The 21,334-nt window shown below is 38.0% G+C and overlaps 1 protein-coding gene across 3 annotated transcripts in view; it reads left to right on the forward strand.

Moving 5' to 3' along the window:
* CAMKMT (calmodulin-lysine N-methyltransferase) overlaps positions 1-21,334 on the forward strand; it is a 421,278-nt gene that overhangs the window by 361,675 nt on the left and 38,269 nt on the right. For 2 of the 3 annotated variants that reach the window (XM_061432238.1, XM_061432237.1), the window contains exon 7: positions 6,020-6,086. The exons of the other annotated variant lie outside the window; for it this stretch is intronic. In XM_061432238.1, the coding sequence (XP_061288222.1) occupies positions 6,020-6,086 (67 nt within the window). The remainder of the gene's footprint in view (positions 1-6,019; positions 6,087-21,334) is intronic. 3 annotated transcript variants of the gene reach the window in all.

Raw genomic sequence — 21,334 nt, forward strand, 5'->3', positions numbered from 1 at the left:
TAACCAGATCTAATTTTTTTTTTTAATTAAGAGGAAAAAAGCATGCCTAAAGCCTTAAAATTTGGCAACATGTTTTTCCTGCTTTTAATACTAATGTTATTCTTGATTTACTAACAGAGCTTACAACTGGCATTCATGGTAAGCTGTTTTACTGAGTGAGGTTAATATGAATGAAGTTTTTTTTTTTTCTATCTTTGTGCCCACTTTCTATGAGAAAAACGAATTCACTGAATCACATACTGTTGATGCATATAGATTGAAACAAACTCATTTAAAAATTACTGTTTACATCTTTCTTTTAAAATTTTAGGAAGCCTAAATTATATAGCAGTTGTAGGATATTATCCAAAAATTACTTTCTAAAAAGTAAAAGTGGATGTCAACAAAAAAAAGAGGGAGAAACATTGCCAGAAGCCAGAAAATCTCTAAGCAAAGCTGCTAATTATTCTTAATGGGCAAGATGAGCACATTAAGAAACAAATGAATACATCAGTGAAATGTAATTGAAAATCGACCTGGCAGTCGCACATCACATCTGAGTATTGGCCTGTATATTATTCTCATTATTTAAAAAATTATTTTTGTTTTTCTTGGATCTGAATTGAATGAATGCAACTGAACCTTACTTCCTAGTCTCTTAAGCTTCTAAGAGTCTGATTTTTAACCTTAAAAAAACAGCATTTTCTGATATTTCCTATTTATCATCTGTTATTTCTATTTTTTTAATACATGAGGCAATGAATGGAGACATTCTGAATCTTTATATCATAGAAGCATATTAACCAGTTGCAAGCTTATTTACTGTCTCCCTAAAACATATCAAATGGATTTGGCTATGTCTTCTAGAGCTCTCTACCTTGAATCTGGAAAGCTAGATGTGGATTTGAAATTTATAAGCGGAGATATCTGAAAAGAGATTAAGACTTGAGGGATAAGGGAATGTCATAAGTCCTAAATATTTTCTCATACTCATCGTTAGATGTCCCTGAGGTTCTCCTTGATCCTTAAACTGCATTACTGGGTTTAACCCATAGCCTCCCTAACTGAGAGCTGCCTCTCCCTTCAGATGCCATCTTATCTGTACCCAAAGGGGAAAACAAAGGCTAAATTGGAAATGAGATCATTTGGTTCATCCAGTTTTCAAATTTATCCTGAAATCATATGAACTGTGTTCTCTTTCCTTTGGCACAGCCCTTTTAGTGTAATAAAGAAAGAAACCTCCAAGTGCCACAAGATACTCAATAAAGTCTGTAGTTGGTTTGACAATGACATAAGAATAGGGAAGAGAAATGGTATACTGAGTTATTATTGATGCTAAGACCTTTCCGAATTATAATGAACAGAAGTACAACACCTCAGATGAGCAACCCTCTCTGGTACCCTCACTAATTTGCCCAACAAAAGGACCCTGCCTTGACACATCCTTAGTGAACATCAAGCAGGTTATCTGCCAACTATGGCAATGCTTGACAATTCTGCCTCATGCTCCTAACCCAAGCATCTTATCCCCACAGTATGCACAGTCTAGATCATGATCTTGAGCTTAGGATTCTCCAAAAATGAATAAATCTCCTGTGCATTTTAAAGGAGATACCCCTGGCTTACAATATTATTTTATTTAACAGACTCCCTGACTTGAATAATTAATAAATTAAGCTTCATGTGGACTGTGCAGCCTGTGGATGGTTGAGGAATCATCCAGCCTCTCATCCTGGGCCCAGGCCCGTTCCTCCAATATCAGGGTCAGCTCTTCTTCTATATACTAGATAGGTCCAAAGTGCACTCCTCTGTGCCTCACGTTGGGTAGGAGCTCAACAAATAGCTTTGAAAATTAAATTGAAAGTAACTAACAAATGAAGCTAATTAATTAACTAAATGAATTAAGCCACTATTAACTGCATGACATTTCAAGTGCTAAAGATATAGCAGTGAACAAGACAGACCAAGCTCTGTTCTTGGAGGAACAGAGTATACTTTGGCTAGAGAACATTTATACACTTGAAAGATGCTGTAAATCTACAGGGCAGAAGTTCTTTGATTCTTTCCAGTTATTTAAATCCTACAGTTAAAATGTTCATATAATTAGTTTTGAGCAACAGAGAAAGAAAATAAAGCTTACCTGCCAAGCCTCACTCTAGTTACCCTCCTCAGCCTCTCATCCCTCCAGAGCTTTTGCCTGAATTATTGAAAAAGATAATGAATTGACATGATTTAGGCACCTGCTATGTGTCAGGCACCTACTATGTGGTATTCCAGTGAGCCTATAAAATAAGCACATTATTCCTATTCCAGAGATGGAGCTCTGAGAAGTTATTTTACCCAAATTTACATAGTTACTAAGTGTCAGAATGAGCACTGGAAGTCAGGATCATTTGACTTCATAGCTTCCCTGTCACGCTCATTAAACTGTTTCACCGAAAACTAGAAAGATTTTGTATCATCTTGCACTGGAAGAGAAGACTTCTCATCTATAAACTTAACAGTTGACATTGCTAACAGAGTTCAAAGCACCTCTAGATGGTACTCTCAATTCATGAGTAATAAGCACCTTCAAGAATATTTTGCAGCCTTTAAATTAGCAAATATTGCCACATCAAGCATTTTTAAAATTCTCCAGAGATCAAAATGAACAGGATTTATTTTATAATTTCATTGCTTCCTACCCTCATCTTTGACATGCAACGAAACTAAAGGTAGCAGAAACCAAGAAAATAATGCTTTGTGAAGCACAGTGTTATTATTATAAAAATACTTATACAATGCCAGTTCTCAAAATGTGTATCAGCTACTGATAAATATAATAATCACTAATTGTAGGAGGAGGCTAATATTGTAAACAAGATTTATATATAATTAGCTTAACTAATTAGTATATAACATACATATATAATTTGTTCAAATAACTACTATACATATATATTTTTTATCCTTAAATGTATATATATACTATATATATACTATATATTAGTTATATACTGTATATAACTAATATATAGTATTATGTATTAGTTATATATATAATATATATACTATATATTAGTTATATACTATATATAACTATATATTAGTTATATACTAATTAGTATATAACAAATATATATAATTTGTTCAAATAACTATTATACATATATATATATATTTATCCTTAAATGTATATATATACATTTAAGGATAAAAATCAAATAAAGCAAAATTAAGATGGAGCCTCACTCTTGAACTATGCTTTGTTTGAAGAGAAAATCTAGTTATAGAATCCTGGTTTATTTTGGCCACAGGCATATATCCTGAATCTCGTCGAGAAGTCCACTTGCCAAGATGAGGAGCTTGAAGCTGATTGCTTTTTATCTATTTAATCAGAAATCACATTAAGACTTTCTTTGCACCCAGCACCTCCCACTGAAGTCTTCCAGAAGGTGGGTGCATTCAGAGAATAGGATTTGGTCCATGCTGTTGAGCACTGTCCTGGACAGATTGACTCGATTTGATTGAATTTCCTTTATTACCCTGAACTGACACAGAAGAATGATAAAATCTATGATTGGACACAGCGCCAACCAGAGGAACCACCTGAAAACCTGACCTAAACTAAAAGGTGGGGCACAGAATATCAGGATATATCTTTTAAAGCAATATTTTAGTACATGATTGCCATTTTTTTTCCTCTTGGTACTTGTTTTAATATAAAAAACACCTCCTAACCCACAAAATATATTTCCTTCTCAGTTCTAAAAATAAAGCAGCCTAAATACTGCTGTGAATTTTTTCATTAAAAATTGCTTCTAGAATATAAATACATGTGCTTGCTTCAGCCTGACCACCTGGAATCACAGGCTTATAAATTGTATAAAAGTATATAGTGTTAAGATGTTTACTAAAAATTATTAATAGGTTTTCCGAGTTATATAATTTAACTTCCCTGTGACTATTTCATAAAAAAGTATACCTCCACTAACAAAATAATATGTTTTGCTTGATAGATTGGTCATGTACTCATACGACGCTACAGGTGTGCCGGGCACATTACAGCGTGTGGTTTGGATGTCATGGAAACGCCGAGAAGGGTGTGGCCATCATGTGGGGGAGCTTAATCAAAGCCAGTTGTCAGTTGGCTCTTTACTAATTTAGTTCTCAGAATAAAGATGTCAGCTGTCCTTTTCTACAAGACATTTCATTTAGAAGACTTTCCTGAAATACTTTCTTCCTGAAATAGACAAAACTGTAGGCCGATGTGTCATTTTAGTTAATCAAAACAAGTAGGCAAATTAGTCTCTTTTATTTTTTTAATGAATGTAATTTAACGGTATTTAATTTGCATACAGGAAAGTTCACCGAGAAAAAAAAAAAAAGAGTCTGCTTTATAGCACTTTTGTAAACCTCAACAAAGCCCTTCATTAGGAGACCTAATTGATTTTTCCTACCCACTCCCGCTATCACAGTACCTGCTTATTCACTCAGAGAAGAAATGGGTGTGCCTGGTGTTTCAAGCAGAGATTTAGGTTAAAGTGTCCCGTGGCTCTGTTCTTGCAGGGAGATCTTGGCCAGCGCTTGCTTCAAGCGTTCAGGAACTCTGTTTTTCTGAGCAATAGGGGAACGTCGCTCATCTGCTAGGTGCCCTCCCCATGGGCCCAGTTTAGTTCAGCTTGCAGCCTTCACTGGAATTTTTTAATTTCTTGTTTATTTAAACCTTGCCTTATTCCAAAATAGGGATTTTGAGGCTTCTTAAAGGGGCATCACAGACTCAATGGACATGAATTTGAGCAAACTCAAGGAGACAGTGGAAGACAGAGGAGCCTGGCGTGCTACAGTCCATGGGGTGACAGAGAGTCAGAAATAACTGAGGAACTGGAAAACAACAACACAGGGACACATAGACTATACCATATAAAATAAATGAGGAGGCAAGGGCAGTTAGACAGTAGAAAACCAAGCAAACATTATGAAGGCAGGAAGAGAGCCAGTACAAAAAAGATAAGCCATGGGAGGGGCACTGTGGCTGTGCAGCTTAGATCACCCATTTGACTCTGAGTTGCACAGGGACCAGAGCAAAAAGAGAAAGAGGAGCAGTTACAAGATTGTTAGTGTCCAGAAGTTGAAGCAAAACTAGTTGGTCTGAAGGCCAGTTTTTCCCAGTGTTGAAACCTGACATGATTTCTCCATGAAGCTGGCACAGTGTGATGTAATGGACCAGCTCCTCAAAGCATGGCTTCAGTAAATATGGCTCCTTTTGTGCAAGTTCTTACATGCCAGCAGATGGCCAATGGCCAAACTGGAAGTCTGTAAAGATAATTCTCCAAAGGGCCTTTCACTGAACTGACTTTCTTCTTCAGTAATTATATTTTAAAAAAAAAATTTTTATGTAGACCATTTTTAGTCTTTATTGAATTTGTTTACAATATTGCTTCTGTTTTATGTTTTTGGGTTGTTTTGACCACAAGGCATGTAGTATCTTAGCTTTCCACCCAGGGATTGAACCCACACCCCCTGCATTGGAAGGTAAAGTCTTAACCACTGGACTTCCAGAGAAGTCCTGGTAATGAGTTTTCACTCAAAGAGTCTCCAAGCTTTTCTCCATCTTTCTCTTTTCACTTTCCCCCTCCCAAGTCTTTCACTGTTGGCATTTCTTTAAGAGATTGGAAATACTTCAACTTGGAGAGTCTCAGAAAACTGCCATTGCTCTCCTCACTGACTGAAAGAGGCTTCCCATGGGGCTTCTAGCTCTTTAGAGCAATCAGGGCCTAGCACCTAAGGTACAGTCATCTCCCTTGACCAGTACCTATCACGCTGGGCCTTGTCAATGTGCTCCCTGAATGTCTATTTTACAGGTGATAAAGCTACAGTCCAGGGAATTAAAAGAGCTTGCCTGTGGCAGGAAAGTCAGCATTTGGTTGCAGAGTCAGTGCTAGACCGGTCTTCTCTTTCCTCACACACTACAAGCTGTTTTCACCCAGGGGATCCCATGTATGACTGGGGGGAGTTGGTTGACAGTCACTGCAGAAGCTTTCTTAACTGTGTCCTGTAGATGTGAGAGACATCATCGCAAGGAATCAGAAGGCTGGTGTGTTTAAGACTGGGAACATATCAAGCTGGTAAGATACCTTTTTGTCTTGAAACACTCTGGTTAAAACTGCTCTTCTCGGTACTATGGGTGATTATTAAAACCATTTATTAAGCACTTGCTGTGGGTCAGGCACTGTCTTAAGCACTTTAAAAGTATCTTATTTAATGCTCACAATCTGTAATGAAGCAGGCAGGCATTTTCATTATCTACAAATAATAGATGAGAAAAATGAAAGATAGCTATGTTAAACACTGTGTTGAGGATGATTTAAGGATTGAGTACACTATGAGGTTGGGAGAAGCCCAGCCTGGGACCTCCTTGTGAATGGGTCTGTTTCACCGGTGCTCAACCTGGGGGGGTGTGGGGATGGCGGGGGAGGCAGTTTTCCCCCTGGGGACTTCTTTACTGTTATAATTGGAATAAGACAGTGGCTACTAGAATCTAGCCGAAGGAGGCCAGAGATGCTACTAAGCATCCTCCAATGCTCAAGACATCCCACCACCACACCCAACAAAGAATTCTCTGGCTCAAAATGTCAATAGTACCAAGACTGAGAAACCCTGTTCTATTTTATGGTTTCAAACTGGTCTAGGTATTCATTCCCTAAACAGAAGTTTCTCCTTCTTATCGAAACTAGGAGAAATGCTTATGCTCAACCAAAGCAACGCTACTATGATGCTACATTTTAAGTTTGCCCTCAAGTAATGAATATCCATTTAGTAGTTTTCACAAGAAGTATCTGTATCTGTGCATTTTTCTTTTACGTGTTTAACCACAGACATTACTGGGAGAACAGTCTTAAGTTTGAAGTAATTCTTTAATTACTGTTAAATCGTCATTCTTTGACATTTTGAGTTTTCTCCGTCTGAGGATGCTTTCCCACCCCGCACTCTGCTCAGCTTGGGGGAAAAAGAAAAGGTGGGTGAACAGCTGCTGCTGCTATTTAGTTGCTAAGTGGTGTCTGACTCGTTTGCGACCCCATGGACTGGAGCCCACCAGATTCCTCTTTCCGTGGGATTTCTCAGGCAATACTAGAGTGCTGATACTAGGGTTGCCATTTCCTCCTCCAGGGGATCTTCCCAACCCAAGGAATGAACCCATGTCTCCTGTCTGGCAGGTAGATTCTTCACCACTGAGCCATTAGGAAGCCCAGGTGAACAGCAACAATGCTTAAAAATTAAAGTGTAAAACATACGGGATGTGGACATGGAGTAGCAATAACTTTTTTTTCTCTTATATTAGCTGGTGAATGTAATGTGTCCATATTTATTTTTTTTAATGTGATATTAGAATGTTCACAGTAGGCCGATGGCATGGGGGCAGTATGCTCTGTGTTTCTCAAATAAATGAACAACCAGTTCTGTTTCCAGTAGGTTTCCAGTAGGTTCAGAAAAACAGCACTCTATTACTTGGGTACTCTTCCTTCTTAGGCCAGCTTTTATTTCACAGTGCAGACTGCCATACCCTTCTGTGGAGGACTTCATTTTTGGACGTGATTTTCAACCTGGTCTTTTAGTTATCAATCAAAAGCACATTTTCTGTGTTGTCCTCATTTACATTTATTTAATGCTTAAGGTCATTTGTGACCATTTGAGTGTATTTCAGCATATGGAATCAGGGAATAATAGATTTCAGCATCATGCTGTGAAGAGAGATTGTGTTTTTACAAGACATAATGTTGTTTACTGGGTGTTAATAATCACTAATTAATAAACATATCTAGAATTCTAAAATGTTGCATTTTGGTGGAATAAAAATGTCAAGTGTTTAACTTATGGAGTGCAGTAGTATTTTCTATATCCCTTCATAAAATAATGAAGTTACATAAAGAAGCAAAATGTTATTGTTCAACACAGGTTATATCCAAAATGCCTTTGTTTCTGTTTGGTGTTCTCAAAAAATACTATTTCTAATATATGATTCTGAGATGTACCTGGACATATAGTCTATATGGCAGTAGTCATACAGGGACATCCAAGAAGAGGAGATTTTTTTTTTTTCTGTCTTTATTTCATATTCATTGTGGTCAGTTTCTTCTCTTTTAAACCACTGTAAGCATTTTGTCCAAAGTCTACGAAAGCACTTTGCCAGAAAGCAAGTGAATGAGTCAGTCTTTGAAATGCCTTGATCTCATATTAAGGAGCTACTTGACCACTTAACCTTCAAGAAGCTAAGAGGAAACTGCCAACCAAGGATGCAATAATCAGCATCCCCTGTATCCACTGCTTTCCCACCCATAACCAGTACAATATGATGAAAGCGTTAGCTCCATGCGAGACGAAATAAAAGGAAATCATTCACAAAAGAGCTAAGATATAGTTCAATATTCTTTTTTAGTGCCTCAATGCATATGCAGAATTTCTTCTCCAAATTGGAGGTGTGGAATAACAGTAGCGACAGATAGCTAAGAGGTATTTACCATAGCTATAAAGCCCACACGTGAGCCAAATATTTCTGCTATTAAAAAGCACTTCAAAGCTTGACATGAAGTTTGTAACAGCTGAATGTCTCCTGTGACTTCATTTGCAAGGAAGATGTAAAAGCAGAAAGGAAAATCGTGATATGAGAACCGTGAACCTAGGAACTGGTGTTTTTAAAAAAAGAACTATAAAGCGATCCAGAAATTTGACAGGCACCCCAAGCTCCTGTTCCCTCTGCCCTGCAATTGTCTCAGGAACCAGCATTCCTCCTGTGACCAGCCTCTTCCTACAGGGCAGACCCAGGTGGGGTGGGGCCCAAAACTTACATTGAGGGTCCTCTTTGGGAGGATGAATTCTATTAAACCTTATTTTGGCAAATTGTATAGAAGCAACGACCACATGAACCCATCACTAGGGCTCCTTGTGGGCCTGGGGAGGGGCCTGTGGGGGGGAGGGGGGTCTCAATATTTAGGCATCATTAGCTTGACAGTGGGAGAAGGCAATGGCACCCCACTCCAGTAGTTCTGCCTGGAAAATCCCATGGATGGAGGAGCCCGGGAGGCTGCAGTCCATGGGGTGGCTAAGAGTCAGACACGACTGAGCGACTTCACTTTCACTTTTCACTTTCATGCATTGGAGAAGGAAATGGCAACCCGCTCCAGTGTTCTTGCCTGGAGAATCCCATGGACGGAGAAGCCTGGTAAGCTGCAGTCCATGGGGTCGCACAGAGTCGGACACGACTGAAGCGACTTAGCAGCAGCAGCAGCAGCAGCTTGACAGTAAATCTACTCCTGCTGTCGTAACCACCAGTAGCCTTGCCTAGAATAATGCTCTTGCCTTCCAAACTCTTACTCCCTCTGTTCCATTTTAATGCGAGTGTGACTGTTGCTCACAAGTGTGATTGCTCAATTGGAAAGATATGTTTGCAAAAGCCTGGAAGCTTTAGGCCTGGCTAAAAGATCTAGGATGCACATTTGTGAAGGATATAGCCATTGCCTCTCAAAGATCTGAATATAGTCATTTGATGGTTCATTCACTGGTCCATCCATGCAGCCATCTATCAATTTAACTAATATGCCCAAAGTATTCTGCCTGTGAGAACATAAATACAAAGTTATAGCGAATAACTCTTGAGCAAAGAAAGTCATGCCACTAAATATAGCTAGAGTTTGGTGAAAGAGCAAGGATATTTACAGCTTCTCAATTGTTAGGTTTATTTGAAGCTGTCTTCAAAACTGTGACTGTCTAATAAAGAACCATTCAGAACTTCTGATGTCTGCATATTTCTAGGTGTTTCAGAATTAGTGAATGGCGTCATTCTCCAGTTAATAGTAATTAACAGTTACAATATTTTTAAAAATTGATTAAATATACCCTGCTGTGATATTAAAAGTAACTTTCTACTTAAGAAGAGAGTTTATCTTTGTGTGCAAATTGCTAGTGAATTTAGACCTGTGACTTTTTTATTATTCTTTGATAAACCATTAATTTTAGTAAACTGTGGAATTCATAATAACTTTTAAGTCTTTTATAACCCAAATTTTACCTTTATGTGGCCCCCCAGGATTGGCTATTGGCTCCATTGCCCTGCTACTTTTTAAGATCTGTATCTTCTCGAGGTTCATTTTGCTTTAGAGATTAAATTGGGGATGTGAAAAATGCTTTAAGAATATAAATTCCAACCAAGTGGGATGAAATTGCTGCCTTTTTCCGGCCTTCTGCAGTCTTCTCTCACTCTCCTCACTCTCTTCATTCAATGTAGAATTCATCTTCATTCATTTCACTGTTACCCGACATACATCCTCTCCTTGGGTCACCCAAACCTCCTCACTCTCCTCCAGCACATTTGGTTTTCCTCATCTGTAGTCTTTGCCAGTCTTGTTCCCCTTTTCCTTATCCATATAAATCCTTTCTTCTGGGCTTTCCTGGTGCCTCAGTTGGTAAAGAATCTGCCTGCAGTGCAGGAGACCCGAGTTCTATCCCTGGGTCGGGAAGATCCCCTGGAGAAGGAAACGGCTGTCTATCCACTCCAGTATTCTTGCCTGGAGAATTCCATGGACAGAGGAGCCTGGCAGGCTACAGTCCATGGGGTTGCAACTTAATTACCATTTCCCCCTGCTTTCTCAGACTACTTCAGCTTGCCCTAACCTTTGCCCTCTTTTAACTTCTATTGGCCTTAGAATCATCCCCCAGAAAACATGGCTTCAATTCAGTTCAGTTGCTTAGTCATGTCTGCCTCTTTGCAACCCCATGAACTGCAGCACACCAGGTCTCCCTGTCCATCACCAACTCCCGAAGTCCATCCAAACCCATGTCCATTGAGTTGGTGATGCCATCCTACCATCTCATCCTTTGTCATTCCCTTCTCCTCCTGCCTTCAATCCTTCCCAGCATCAGGGTCTTTTCAAATGAGTCAGCTCTTCACATCAGGTGGCCAAACATGGCATATTCTCTCATTATTCAAAGTGTGTTGTTTATTTTCATGTACATTGTTTCATTCATTTTTGGGGTAATTATTTTGATCACCTTCTCTCTGTCAACTACTGTTCTCAGTTGCTAGAGATGTAGTGATGAATGAAACTGAGAAAGTCCATGCCTTCTTGGAGTTTGCATTCTGGGAAGAACTTAAAGGCAAGAACTCTGCTTAATATGTTTTTATATTCCCTGAAGCAATTAGTACACTTTATCCCTATTACATAAAAGGTTTTAAAGTTTGTATTTGGAGCACACTTTGAAAGATAAAATAAATGACATGATAAAGGAAAAACAGGGTAAGACATGAATCTGTAAAGATTATGGAACCAAGCAATTTTTAGCAGAAGGAAGTCAAGCTCAAGAGATTGAGACATCATTTATGTATCAGATAGCTGACTTTCATTTCAGGATAGGCTTCTTTTCAGGCATGCACACGCAGCATCTGTAGACACACTGACATTGTGAGTAGGCATTTATCTGTCCTTTGTCAGGTTGAAGAGGACGGTTAGAAGAAGGTAACTGAGATAAGGAAGCTGAAGGCTCTCTTTAAGAAATTTTCTGATAAAACATACCTGTTAGTGAGTTTTGCTAGAATTACGGTAACAGAATCTCAAGAACCGCTGAGAATTATAGAGGTGGCACAGTCCTGTTTCCATCTGTTGCTATCTTGGATATGGGAAGATAAAAGTACTAAGTGTACATCCTATTACTAACACATTTTATTTGCTTAATACATTATAGAAGGGCTCATATCCCTTTTGTACTGAACAAATAAGCTCCCACAGAGTAAATGTTAACCTAGTTTTGATATTTTAGTAGAGTTAGTTCTCCTTTTTGTGGGCTTTTTAGTGTGTGTATTTGAGACTTTTGTGGGCTGGAGAAGGGAAAGTCTTCATTGGATCATTGAAAAGGCAAGAAAGTTCCAGAAAAACATCTACTTCTGTTTTATTGACTATGCCAAATCCTTTGACTGTGTGGATCACAACAAACTGTGGAAAATTCTTCAAGAGATGGAAATATGAGACCACCTTACCTGCCTCTTGAGAAACTTGTATCCAGTTTAAGAAACAACAGTTAGAACCAGACATGGAACAATAGACTGGTTCCAAATTGGGAAAGGAGTGTGTGAAGACTGTATATTGTCACCCTGCTTATTTAACTTCTGTGCAGAGTACATCATGCAAAATGCTGGGCTAGATGACACAAAGGCTGGAATCAAGATTGCTGGGAGAAATATCAATAACTTCAGATATGCAGATGATATTTGAGTCAGGGTCACAAATCTCAGATTTGTTGACTTATTCTTGGGAAAGCAGGAAAAGGCTATGTGTGTGTATGTGTACAGCAGTGTCACACTCCACAGCTTCAGAAAGCACTTTTTTCATATCTCTGCTATTAAGGCAAAGCTCCCTGAACCTCATTTTTCTGTGTGCTCAATTGGTTTAAAATGAGGCAATCAGTATTAGAATATTTTGCTCCATCGTGGTGTTTTTTTTTTTTTTTAGTTACTCATGAAATGAAAATGAAATACTCTCAAATGAAACACCCTAATGGCAGAAAGAGAAGAGGAACTAAAGAGCCTCTTGATGAAGGTGAAAGAGGAGAGTGAAAAAGCTGGCTTAAAACTCAACATTAAAAAAACTAAGATCATGGCATTGGTCCCATCACTTCAAAGCAAATAAATGGGGAAATAATGGAAACAGTGACAGACTTTATTTTCTTGGGTTCCAAAATTACTGTGGACAGTGACTGCAGCCTCAAAGTTAAAAGATGCTTGCTCCTTGGAAGAAAAGTTTTGACAAACCTAGATGGCATATTAAAAAGCAGAGACATTATTTTGCTGACAAAGATCCATATAGTTAAAGCTATAGTTTTTCCGGTAGTCGTGTATGGATGTGAGAGTTGGACTATAAAGAAGGCTGAGAGCCAAAGAGTGATGTTTTTGAACTGTAGTGTTGGAGAAGACTCTTGAGAGTCCTTTGGAATACAAGGACAGTCAATCCTAAGGGAAATCAATCCTGAATATTCATTGGAAGGACTGATGCTGAGGCTGACGCTCCAATAATTTGGCCACCTGATACAAAGAGCCAACTCATTAGAAAAGACCCTAATGCTAGGAAAGATTGAAGGTGGGAGGAGAAGGGGATGACGGAGGATGAGATGGTTAAGTGGCATCACTGACTCAATGGAGATGAGTTTGAGCAAACTCCAGGAGATGGTGAAGTACAGGGAAGCCTGATGTGCTGCAGTCCAAGGGGTCGCAAAGAGTTGGACACAGCTGAGCGCGACTGAGCAACAACAAATATCTACAGAGCAAATTTTCAGAAGTGGACTTTGTCTATTCATACAGCCTTATCAAACTGTGTAAACTACTAAAGTTTGTAATATATTTTCATATCTATAAAAACTGGTCTCTTCCCATTATTCCTTCTTCCTAGAATATTCTAAAATCATGTTGGTATTTGTATTATGGTGGTATTTTAATTTTGACTGAAAATATATATATAAATTAATTTACTAAGATGCTGCCTTATGACTGACTCTGAATCTTCTATTCAAGAACAAGTAGTTTTCTTTTTAAGCTTTTTTAGGTGTTTCACTAGCATTTAAAATGTTTCATTTCTAAGTTTATTTTTAGAAACTACCTTTTTCTATTTCTTTTATAAATGAAGTCTTTTCTTTCATTATATTTTCTATTATTTTACTTGTATGTGTGTATATAAAGAAAGCTATAGGGTTTTGTCTAGCAAATGTTTAGTCAGTTCAACGAGTTATTACTTCTAATACCTTGTCAACCTAGTCTCTTGAATTTTCCAAATAAACAATCACATCATTTGCAAATGATGAGACTTTTTACTTCTTTCTGATTCTTGTATCTTTTTTTCTTCTCTTGTATAATTTTATTGGATTAAAAAAAAATCCCAGAATGATATTAAATAATATGTTTGAGTCTAACTTTGTTGGGAATCCTCTAGTATTTCACCATTAAAGGTGCATCAGCCTATGAGTTGAAAAAGAAATGATATTTTTATCTTTGTAGGGAATTTTCTATTGATTCCTGTTTTTAAAAGATTTTGTCATAAATCCATATGGAGCTTTAGCTGATGCCTTTTCAGCATGTATAGAGATGATCAGATTGTTTTTCTTAAATCACTGTAAGCTCTACAGATGATTCTGATACTGACGTTTGAGACCTGCTGCTCCAGGTTATCACTCCTCTGTTTCTAGACTGACTTTAAAGCTGATCCCATCCTCTTGTTCTGTGTTTTTGTTTGCAATTAAATAGACAAAAAAATTACTTCGGAGTCCAGAAGGTTTGCCTAACGTTTGAACCCCCTACTGGGCTTCCCAGGTGGCGCTAGTGTTACATCCCTGGGTCAGAAAGATCCCCTGAAAGAGGAAATGGCAACCTCCTCCAGTATTCTTGCCTGGGAAATCCCACAGAAAGAGGAGCCTGGTGGGCCACAGTCCCTAGGGTCACAAAGAGTCAGATACCACTGAAGCAACTGAGCACACAATCAGGAGCCCCCTATGTTGGTGACCAGTGCATTCTACGCTGGTTAAGGAGGACTGGTAAACTGTTTTGAGATTTCAGAATGAAAGACACATTGATAGTTTTACTAATTATATTTTCCATTTCAAATATCTCTGATTCTATGATTATGACTAGTACAACTTGTGTTATGGATTTCAATGGAATAAAATGTAATTTAGCATCTGCTACACATAAGGCACTGTGATGGGCTCATCAGGGGTTACAAAGATGAGTAAAGTGAAGTCTGCCTTAGGAAGCTCAAGATATGCAGATGAGAGGTAAACATTTGCCAGTCATCAAGATATAAGACAAAGCCTGCTCTCTCATTGGGTCAGTCACTCTGCTTAAGTATTAAGACACAAGCAGCCAATTCAAGGTGAGGACATCTGAGAAAGCTTTTTATAAAGGAGGTGGTGGATGGGCTTTGGTGTAGCGAATGAAATGCAAGTGAAGAAAAACAGCTAAAGAGGGCATTCTAGGTATGAAAAGCGGGGAGGACACAGTCAAAGGCATAGAAGTAGGAAAGATATGTCCAGGCAAATGTAGTTACCTGGTGTGATGAATGGGAAGAGGCCAACAGAACATTTCAGAAGTCATTGCATTGGGGCAGAAGGGGAGGTGAATGGGACATAGCCTCTAAATGGACTTGTGAGGTGTGGGGCAAGATTCTATTTGTTGATTTGACTGGTGGTTACAGGGGTACTTGCCACATAATAATTAGTTAAGGCATGTATTTGTTTCATGGTTTTCTCTCTCGGTGTTTTATTTTACAATAAAAAGAGTTTTCTGTTTGTTTGTTTCTCTTTCAAAGGCTTCTTAGTGATTCCAGAGAAAGGGAAAGAGGTAGTCCCAGCCTGAATGAGAATGGAAAATGCTGAACAAATAGGGAACCCATTCTAGAGAAGCTACTGGGAGTGGGAAATAAACTGGAAGAGTAGTCATAGACAGCAGTCTGGAACATGCTACATTGGAGGTGGTTGTAGAACATAAATATGTATTTGCTTTGTGACAGTAAGTAACACATGGTGAAGAATAAAGGTTCAAATCTCAGGAAAATGTTGTGCTAGAGGATCTGGAGATCAAAATCAAGAGATAAGAGTAGACATGGAAACTGGAGAATCAGAAGAGAAGATAGCCAAGGATACAACCTTGGGAAATGACTATGTTTCAGGAGCAGAGTCATGGGGAGCCTGGAAGGGATACTGAGAAAGGACTGGAGACAAGAAGGCTGGTTCAGGGTGGGACCGTGCAAGGTGGGAAGCAAGTCCAGGAGAGAATTTCAAGGAGAGGGTGATCAGCAATGTCAGCTGCTGAAGATTGCTGGAGGTCAAGCAAACTGCAGAGCAGTTCCAGTGACTGTTGTGAGAAAGGTCGTATTGCCAGGGCAGGTGAAGTAATGAGAATAGGCTATTCCTGCAAAATGTTGATGGCAAAGGGAAAGAGAAATAGGATGTGGACTAGAGGGAAGCAGAGTTGCTGGGAGAGGTGGGCATGTTGGCAGGCATGGCACAACAGCTGAGGAAGAAGAAATGAATGTGATGGAGCCCAGCATTGGACGGGATAAGGGCCTAGAGTAGTACTTCTCAAAGTAAAGCCCCCAGACCAGCAGCCTCAGCATCACTTGGAAATTTGTTTGAAATGCAGATTCTCAAGCATCTCAGTTTGTTTCACTTCAGACATACTGAATCAGAAACTCTGGCATTGAAACCCAGCGCTCTGTATTTTAACAGACTTTCTGAGGATTCTGATACACATCCAAGTTTGCAAACCTCTGCACTCAGAGGAAAGAGGAGGAGTGACATTATCCTGCACGCAGGTTGGGAGTGGATTCTCTTTGAAAGGATGAGTGGCCCTACTTCCTTTGTGACAAGAGGAGAGAGAAAAGATAAAGAAGAGGAAAAGATGAAGAAGAGGGAAAAGTGGTATCAGCTAATCTCAGGCTCTCAGTAAGGTCATCTACTGAGAAATTTTTTTCAGTGTGAATTTTTGATCACAGGGTGAGAGTCCTGTTAGAAATTGACTTGGCTCTGCATTTCAGGTTGAAACTCCAACCTCAAAGCCAGAATGAAAAGACATAAGTTAGTGCAAGAGTAAGGGAAGGGAAACTAATATTTATTGAACACCCATAATACACTTGTATTACTCTTATCTCATTCAATTCATTATCATCATGGAATGCCACTCTTACTGTCTCTTTTTTATATTTGAGGGCAGTGATATTCAGAGCATCTCTCAGCCTGACTGGCTTGTGAGGGAGCTAGTATTTGAACTCAGAGCTTCTGAGCTATGAAGTCCAGTATTCTTTCTATTGTACTGTACTGTTAGACTCAACAGGTTTGACATGCTTATAAATATTAAGATTGTTAAAGCATGTGTCCTATGATTATTGATTTTCTGTTTCTATCTATAAAATGGTACTTTGCTTTGTAATTCATTTCAAACAGAAAATTTTTATATTATGATGAAATAAAATGGAGACACATACATTTTACTTTAGTGTCAATTACAAGTAACGCATTGACATGATTTGGGTGTTTGATAAAACCATCTTTACGTGTCTTTACCTATGATTGTTATACCTTAGATTGTAAGCTCATATAGGCAAGGGACCCAGTTATATGTATGTATATATACCCTGCTGTCTTTCAGAAAGCATTTCTTTTAAAATTTTTAACTGTTTCATTGTGGTAAAATTGAAATCCAGTAAACTGTATGTATAATTTTATAAGTTTGAAATTTTTATACACCCCTGAAACCATCACCATAAATGAAATACTGATCATGTCTTATCAGCCCCTCCTTTCTGACCCTTGAAGTTCCCTCCCTCTCCAGGAAACCACTGATTTGCTTTCTTTTATTATATGTTAGTTTATATTTTCCAAAGCTTTAAATAAATGAGATCATTCAGTATGTGCTTTTCCCCTCAGTGTCCTTTCAGTCAGCAAAATGATTTTGAGATCACCTGTGTTGTATCAGTGTATCCATAGTTCTTTCCACTTTATTTCTGAGTAGTCTCCCACTGTATGGCTATACCTCAATTTTTTTTTTAATCCTTTCACCCACTGATGAACTCTGAATTGTTGCCAGTCTGGGGCTGTTACAAGTAAACCTGTTCTGAACACTTATGCACATGTATGGTTAGATGGATGTGTGTTTTATATGGGTATATCCTTTCACTTCTCTAGAATAAACACCTAGAACTGGAACAGCTAGCTCTTAGACAAGCATAGATTTAACTTTTAAAGGGAACTGCCAAACTGGTTTCCAAAGTGGTTGTATCTTATATTCCCCTCAGTGGCATCAGAGAGTCCCACTTTTTCACATTGTCATCACCTCCCACTGTAGTCAGTCTTTTAAATTATGGCCCTTCTAACACGTATATAGTGATAATCTCATTAGGGTTTTAATTTGAATTTCCCTAATGACTAATGATGTTGGGTATCTTTTCATGTGCTTATTTGCCACTTATATATCTTATTTGGTGAAGTATCTATTTGAATGCCTTACTTACTTTTTTTTAAAAATTGGGTTGCTTGTTTTCTTATTGTTAACATACCTGGAGTTCTTTATATGTTCTGGATATAAGCTCTTTATCAAATACTTGATTTGCAAAAATATATGCTATTTTCTCCCAGCCTGTAGCTTGTCTTTCCATTCTCCTCCTGGCATCTTTCAAAGTGCAGAAATTTTTAATTTTAACAAAGTCTAATTTACCAATGTTTTCTTTTGTGGATCATGCATCTTGTATCATATCTAAGAAATCTTTTCTTAAGCTAAGGTTACAAAGATTTTCTCTAGTATTTTCATCTACAAGGTTTATAATTTTAGGTTTAACATTTAGGCTTCTGATCCATTTTAAGTTGACCCATTTCACATCCATATGATGTGAGATATGGATTTAAGGTTTTTAAATATGGATATCTAATTATTAAAGCACTATTTGTTGAAAATACCCCCTTTGTCCACTGAAATACTATTTCATATTTTATGCTATTATAAATGGTATTTTAAAAAATATTATTGTAAATGGTATGGAATTAGAAATTCAAATTTTCAATTATTTTGTTGTTTGTATAAATACAATGAAATTTTGTATATTGATCTTGTATCCCGTAATTGTTTTAAACTCACTTATTAGTTCTTCTTACTTTTCTATTTCATTGGATAGTCTACATAGATGATCATACTGCCCACTAATAAAGACAATTTTACTTTCTCCTTTCCACTCTTGATGCCTTTTTTGCCTTGCCTTATTGCACTGGCTAGAGTCTCTAGTGAAATATTGAATCGTGAGAGAAAACATCATTTTCATGTTGCTGATGTTAGGTAGAAAGCATCTAGTCTTTCACCATTAAGTATGATGTTGGTTGTTGGTTGGTTGGTTGCTTAGTCATGGATGACTCTTTTGTGGCCCCCCAGACTGTAGCCCACCAGGCTCCTCTGTCCATGGGATTTCCAAGGCAAGGATACTGGAGTGGGTTGCCATTTTTGTCTCCTGGAATCTTCCCAACTCAGGGACTAAACCTGCATCTCCTACATTGTAGGCAGATTTTTTACTGCTGAGCTGCTGGGGAAGCCCAAATGTGATATGATGCTAGCTACAGATTTTTCATGGATAATCTTCTTCAGGTTAAGAAAGTTCCCGTCTTTTCTTTGGTTGCTGAGAATTTTCGTCAGAAATAGATATTCAACTTTGTCTAGAAATAGATATTCAACTTTGCAGTGGATTTTCTGTAATTATTGAAATTTTCGCATTTTTCTAGTTCATATATATGATGAATTATATTGATTAATTTTGAAATATGAAACCATGTTTTAAACTTTAAACCATAAACTTTCTTTCATTCCCTCACTTGATCAACCTGACTTGATCATGATGTATATAACCTGACTTGATCATGATGTATATATGATATAGTTATTTTGGTGGTTGCTTTAGGTTTTATAGTACAATCTATCCTTAAATGATATACCACTTCATCTATACTATAAAAACTTTATAAAAGTATACTTTTATTACTCCCTTCCCAGTCTTACACTATTATTATTCTCTATTTTATTTATTCATATGTTATAAACCCCACAATACTTGTTTAACCAGTCAACTATATTTTTAAGACAGTTAATAATAAGAAAAGAATTATATATTTACTCAGATAGTTATAATTTATAGTTCTCATCCTTCCTTTCCACAGATCCATATTTTGGATCTGGTATTGATTTTTCTTCTACCTAAAAGACTTTCTTTACACTTTTTGTAGTACAGATCTGCTGGTGATTAATTTTTGCAGCTTTTGTATGTCTGAAAACATCTATTTCACCTTAAAATATATATATATCAGATGACCATTATATCTACTACTGCGGGCAGGAATCCCTCAGAAGAAATGGAGTGGCCATCATGGTCAACAAAAGAGTCCGAAATGCAGTACTTGGATGCAACCTCAAAAACGACAGAATGATCTCTGTTCGTTTCCAAGGCAAACCATTCAGTATCACGGTAATCCAAGTCTATGCCCCAACCAGTAACGCTGAAGAAGCTGAAGTTGAACGGTTCTATGAAGACCTACAAGACCTTTTAGAACTAACACCCAAAAAAGATATCCTTTTCATTATAGGGGACTGGAATGCAAAAGTTGGAAGTCAAGAAACACCTGGAGTAACAGGCAAATTTGGCCTTGGAATATGGAATGAAGCAGGGCAAAGACTGATAAGAGTTTTGCCAAGAAAATGCACTGGTCATAGCAAACACCCTCTTCCAACAACACAAGAGAAGACTCTATATATGGACATCACCAGATGGTCAACACCGAAATCAGATTGATTATATTCTTTGCAGCCAAAGATGGAGAAGCTCTATACAGTCTGCAAAAACAAGACCAGGAGCTGACTGTGGCTCAGACCATGAACTCCTTATTGCCAAATTCAGACTTAAATTGAAGAAAGTAGGGAAAACCACTAGACCATTCAGGTATGACCTAAATCAAATCTCTTATGATTATACAGTGAAAGTGAGAAATAGATTTAAGGGCCTAGATCTGAAAGATGGAGTGCCTGATGAACTATGGAATGAAGTTCATGACATTGTACAGGAGACAGGGATCAAGACCATTCCCATAGAAAAGAAATGCAAAAAAGCAAAATGGCTGTCTGGGGAGGCCTTACAAATAGCTGTGAAAAGAAGAGAAGCAAAAAGCAAAGGAGAAAAGGAAAGATATAAACATCTGAATGCAGAGTTCCAAAGAATAGCAAGAAGAGATAAGAAAGCCTTCTTCAGCGATCAATGCAAAGAAATAGAGGAAAACAACAGAATGGGAAAGACTAGGGATCTCTTCAAGAAAATCAGAGATACCAAAGGAACATTTCATGCAAAGATGAGCTTGATAAAGGACAGAAATGGTATGGACCTAACAGAAGCAGAAGATATTAAGAAGAGATGGCAAGAATACACAGAAGAACTGTACAAAAAAGATCTTCACGACCCAGATAATCACGATGGTGTGATCACTGACCTAGACCAGACATCCTGGAACGTGAAGTCAAGTGGGCCTTAGAAAGCATCACTATGAACAAAGCTAGTGGAGGTGATAGAATTCCCATTGAGCTATTCCAAATCCTGAAAGATGATGCTGTGAAAGTGCTACACTCAATATGCCAGCAAATTTGGAAAACTCAGCAGTGGCCACAGGACTGGAAAAGGTCAGTTTTCATTCCACTCCCAAAGAAAGGCAATGCCAAAGAATGCTCAAACTACCACACAATTGCACTCATCTCACACGCTAGTAAAGTAATGCTCAAAATTCTCCAAGCCAGGCTTCAGCAATATGTGAACCGTGAACTTCCTGA

This window comes from Bos javanicus, chromosome 11 (assembly GCF_032452875.1).
Source record: "Bos javanicus breed banteng chromosome 11, ARS-OSU_banteng_1.0, whole genome shotgun sequence".
NCBI lineage: Eukaryota > Metazoa > Chordata > Mammalia > Artiodactyla > Bovidae > Bos > Bos javanicus.